The sequence below is a fragment of the Alosa pseudoharengus genome, unplaced genomic scaffold (assembly GCF_046254945.1).
Source record: "Alosa pseudoharengus isolate Yale_2024_CS ecotype anadromous, Long Island Sound unplaced genomic scaffold, YU_APseudo_1.1 YU_APseudo_1.1_scf_16, whole genome shotgun sequence".
Classification (NCBI taxonomy): domain Eukaryota; kingdom Metazoa; phylum Chordata; class Actinopteri; order Clupeiformes; family Clupeidae; genus Alosa; species Alosa pseudoharengus.
The window spans coordinates 35,234,950-35,240,202 of NW_027468630.1; the positions used below are offsets into that span (position 1 = coordinate 35,234,950).

General features: G+C 48.5%; 1 protein-coding gene across 1 annotated transcript in view; it reads right to left on the reverse strand.

Annotated features, from left to right (window-relative positions):
• The window catches only part of phlpp2 (PH domain and leucine rich repeat protein phosphatase 2), a 42,656-nt gene continuing 37,403 nt past the window's right edge, over window positions 1–5,253 (reverse strand). Inside the window, exons 14-19 of the mRNA XM_076287870.1 lie at window positions 4,910–5,072; window positions 4,609–4,739; window positions 4,340–4,453; window positions 3,636–3,830; window positions 1,691–1,922; window positions 1–1,328 (exon numbers count right to left, since the gene is read on the reverse strand). Of these exons, the coding sequence (XP_076143985.1) occupies window positions 21–1,328; window positions 1,691–1,922; window positions 3,636–3,830; window positions 4,340–4,453; window positions 4,609–4,739; window positions 4,910–5,072 (2,143 nt within the window). The 3' untranslated portion in view covers window positions 1–20. The remainder of the gene's footprint in view (window positions 1,329–1,690; window positions 1,923–3,635; window positions 3,831–4,339; window positions 4,454–4,608; window positions 4,740–4,909; window positions 5,073–5,253) is intronic.

Below are 5,253 nucleotides of genomic sequence, written 5' to 3' on the forward strand. Positions count from 1 at the left end.
ATGCCCCTGCACCACAGCTGTCACAGGGCTGTGTCGTAGACCTCCTGCTGGAGACTGGTGACGGGGAGACCGGAGACTGTCGTCTGAGGGTGATCCCAGTCTGGGTCTCTGGCAGAGGGGGGAGTGGAGGGAGGCGGAGGCCCTGGGACGACCTGGCTCTGGATCCTCAGCTGCTCCCGCACATCCTGCTCCAGACTAGGAGGCACCACAAGCTGGTCTTCTGGGTCCTGTTGCGCAGGAGCGGCAAAGTAACCAGACTTCTTCTTGGGAGCCTCTAAGGCGACCTCAATGAGATTGTGGCTGTCCTCGGGGACCACAACGGAGCCATTGGACAGCTTCTTGCCGAAGAGGCTCGAGGTGGAGGGGGACTTCTTCAGGTCGGTGATCTCCCTGCCGCAGACGGCCAGCAGGCATCCATTGGTCGTCGAAACCACCACACTGTTCTGACGCCGCACTTTCCCGTTGGGGTAGCTGAAATTCCGGTGGTCTTTCTCGTTGGGGCTCTCGGGGGCCCCGGAGCGGATTTGGAAGGCACAGCAGTGGATGTCGACCTCCACCTCCAACTTGCTGCCATTGGAGATGACGCCCTCGAGCGGGGTCTCGTCATCGCTGTCCAGCCCGTTGTCGGACTGGTTACTGGAGAACGTGGCGCAGGACGGCTGGCGCTGGAACAAGGCAGGATGGGCTCCCCCGGGCCCCGGGCCGACTCCTGGGGGTCCCCCTGGGCCTCCGGTGCCCGTGGTCGCGCTCGTGATCATGGTCGGGTGCAGGCTGCAGCGGCGCTCAGGGCGAGCCGCAGGATTGGACGGGTGCTCGTCAGAGGCCGTGGACCCCGCCTCACTGCCGACCTCCGAGGCTGAGGTCTCGCTGCTGAACTCTGAGGCCATGCCACTGCTGGAGGACGGGGTGGCGGGGTCACCCATGGGGGGCACAGAGATAGGGATGGGAGTTGGCAACGGGGTGGGCACAGGTCCTTTACCCTCAGGGGCGGGCGTAGCGGTGGTGGTCAGCGGTGGCTCGCAGGTGCAGCTGTCCTCCCCGATGTGCAGGGCCACCACCACTGCCCCGACGTTATCCCGGCAACCGTAGCTCTGCGCCAGCGTGCAGAGCTTCTTGGCGGCGGCACGGGGGTCTCGGACAGCCTGCACGGTGCGCACCGCCTCCTGGTAGGACACCTTCTGGAAGAGCGCCCGGTTGCCCAGGATGAGAAACTCGTCCTGCGAGCACAAGGGCTCTGTACGTACCCAGGGCTTGGGTAGCACCCACGGAGACAGGTAGGAACAGCCAAGCAGACGGGAGCAGCACGTCACGCCGCTCACTTTAATGTCCTGCAACAGCATGGGGTCACAGGTCAGTGCAGAGGTCAGAGCAGTCACATGGAGCAGAGTCTCACTTCAAGAGTTTAAAAGTAAAGTCCATAATTCTAGTTAAAGGTTGCTGTTATTTTCAGATTACACCTGTTTTTTTTCTGTGCAGGAATGTGCTGCCTGAAACAGTTGACTCACCCTGAGCCACTTATTTACAGAACCAGAACCATGTATAAACACTGGAGTCTTTTTTGAGCACTCACTTAGAATGGACAGCTAAAGTCCCTAAGAGGTCTGTGAGGAGAAAGCGACTAAATTTGATAACAAGCATATTGGATTGGATTCATGTACTGTACCTTTAAGAGCCAACCTAGAGAGCCTACCTCTGTGATGATGGCCTTGGCGGCTTTGACACGCTCCATCTCCTCTGTGCTCTGCTCCAGGCTGAAGACTTTTGACAGGTGCAGTGGTTGCCCGTCCCGGCACAGGACAGCCTGGCAGGTGCCCACGTTGGCCACTGTCAGGAAGAAGTAGCCTCCGGGCTCTGAGGACTCGCGGTGGATGTAGCACAGCAGTGCAGAGGCACCCAGCTTCTGTCCAGCCACCCCCAACTTTCTGCAGAAGAGCCACAATCAAAGACAATCAGACCTTTATTTAGCCTCACTGACACCAGACTGGTGCGCAAATCTCAACTGAGATTGAGAATGGACCTGGGGATGCTTCGTTCACTTCTGACTTCCAAGGGGCATGATCAGCAGTGAACTTAAACTTAAATAGGTACATTAAAGTCTTAATGAAGCTTTTAGGAAGTACAGGAAAAACATCTTTCTTGTGACAAAGGTTTAGAGTGGTTTACTCAAAAGAAGATACAAATCTGTGTTGTTTAATACTGACACCATCAGTGCAGTGCAGTCTGTCATTGTATAAAGCCCACCCCATGGATAAGCAGTTGGGATTGGTTCCTGGGTTTTCTGTGATTTTGTAATACGCTGTGAATTGAAGAATTGCCAGACAGATCAGCAGAGCATATTCAGATACGTTCACAGATACGTCTGGGTTCACCCCGGCTACAAAATTCCTACATCATATATGTGGTTGACAGAACATCCAAAAGCTTGAAAGGTTGAGTCTGAGAAAAAAGTTGCCTATTGCCAATCAAATTACATCTTCATCTTCCAGGCTCCTGGAGCAAACTGTTGATTGGCTGAAATATTTCCATGGCTTGGACTACTAAGCTGTTAAGTTGTTACAGAGCTCAGTCTTCCTGAATTGTTTTTTTGTTGTTGTTTTGAGCACACACAGCTAAGACAGCCAGAGGACCGTGATAATGACAGGGTAAGAAAATTATGTTCCAGTCCGTTTGTAACTAACCTGATTTAATTGGATAACTGTGACTCAGATATGACAAGACAGTTATCTAGTTTCAACAGTTATGTAGACACTGTATTTAATATTTCATGGGTTTTCTGTGATTTTGGAAACCGCTGTGAATTGAAGTATTGATGATCTGCAGGGCTAATTCAAATGTGTTCAGAGATTCATCTGTGTTCACCCAAGCTACACCTTACTGTCTCTGAACATTCCTTCCTGCATCATATATGTGGTTGACATAACAATATAAAAGCTTTAAGGTTTGAGTTTGTGAATTCCCTCCTTCCTTGTTCCTGAAGCCACCTGTTGATTGGCTGGAATTTTTCAAAACTAGGTTGTAGCACCCACTAACGTAATAATTTCCCACCAAAATAATAAATATTATGTTTGTAGGAAGTGTTTGCAATTGAGTTGGTGTGAGAAGGTTAAAAATGTTATTACATTCACGTCCCACAAATGTAATAAATCACTGACTTATATCTGTTTTATCAGTTGTAAGAGTGTAGTTATTGTTAATAATGGTCACCATTTATACCATCTAATTGTACTGATATGGTCATATGAACTTCAAAACCTAGTTCAAGGCCATTTAAAGTGGGCCAGAATACTTGTGCAATAAGTTGCGCTTGCGCTGAATAGTATCTACAATACTATACAGAAGCATAAAACATTTTATGGGACAGATAAAATGTTTGTCAAGGGAGAAGACAGCAAATGCTTAAATCATAAAGCTGCACAAATCACAATACATGTTTAACGTGCTGTTATGGTTCAATGTTCCTTTAAAATGGAAAATTCATATCAAACTTCTTGGCTGACTTATCATTACGGTAAATGCATTTTAAAACATGGTATGATATGTTTGTGTATTTCAGTTCTAGAATATTTAGCTGGAATTTAATATAAAAGTTGTATGCTTTTATCAGGCAATAAAGAGAAAGGCAGAGCAGGTGATACCTGTGTGATGTGAGAAAAGTGTTGCTCATGTAGACACTGTCCATGCTAGAATGCTGTAGTTCCTCTGTCAGCACATCTCCCATGGTGCACTGCAGGAGACGAGGCACTTCCTCATTACGGTCTCCATCAAAGATCCCATAAGCTGCCTCCACGCTGTCTCCAAATCGATCAACAGCCAGCACCGATACACACAACCTGCCATTTGGGAAAGGAGGGACATTTTTTTCCACTGTTTTTCAACTGTTCATTGACATGCCCATTTGAAAATAAATATGAATGCAATATACCCAGTGTGTGTGTATGTGTGTGTGTGTGTGTGTGTGTGTGTGTGTGTGGGGGTGTGTGTGTGTGTGTGTGTGTGTGTGTGTGTGTATGTTTATCCTCCATGGTCATGAGCTGGCACCAGAGGGTGGGAGTGTTACAAGATACTGTTCAATGTGAGGGTCATGACCCCCACCCGTGCAGGACTCTCATTAAAGTTGCAGTACATCTACAGGAAGTACTTTTAAACAGGATCCACTGACAGGGGTCCACTGACCTCAGGCCAGCAACAGCATTCATTCACGTTTTTAAATCCCTCTCTGTGCCTCTCTTTGTCCCCCAGACATGTGCTGAAACATGGACACACAAACACATACACATGCATGCACACACACACACACACACACACACACACACAAACACACACATACAGATCTCCTCACTTGTTTCTCTGGCCGCTCATCTCTGCATAGCCGTGGTCCCACAGTGTTGAAGTGCCTGTGGTGTCCCCTGCAGTCATGGATGGCTTCTGATCCAGCTTCAGGGTGGTGATGTGACTGATAAAAGGACAATGCATCAGTCAAAGCAGCTTGACACTTTGTGATGTCCTTGTAATTATGTGTGTGTGTGTACAGTATGTGTATGTGTGTGTGTGTGTGTGCGTGCATGTGTGTATGTGTTTGCGCATGTTTGTTGGTGTGCGGTAACATACCTGAATAAGTTGAGTGTTTTGTGCTCTAGAATGAGGCTACTGTTGCCGGTCAGGTCCAGTTCTTGTAGTGTGGCCGGTAAGGATTCCGGCAGCTGGATTTCAGTCAGGTCATTACAACTCACATCGACCAGCTGCATCAGAAATAGAAAAGGATGGATAAACACACGCATACACACACTTTCTCACTCACACCATCACAAGCACCAAAACACCAACATGACACTTCAGACCACCTGCACATGTTGAGCAGGACACCATGATGCCATAGAAACGTAAATGAATGCAGCACCAGCGTTCTGACCTTGATCTCGGGCAGGTTGAGGACCTCGGGGAAGACGCTAACGTGGTTGGAGTGGGCGATGAGCGTGTGCAGTCTCTTGCAGGAGGACACCGTGGAGGGGATGCTCTTCAGCTTGTTACCACTCAGATTGAGCTCCTCTAGCAGTTCCAGCTTACTCAGCTTGCTACAGATCAGATCAGATCTTTCATTTCTTATTAAAAGAATCCCCTCAATAACTAATCATATTCCCAGAACGAGTACCAGTAATGAGTTAACATGTGGAAGTAATAAGCTATAAATTAATTGATAGTCCATTTCTACTCAGTACTTAGTCTAAGCCATGGTGAGCTCCAAAGCTGTAGTTT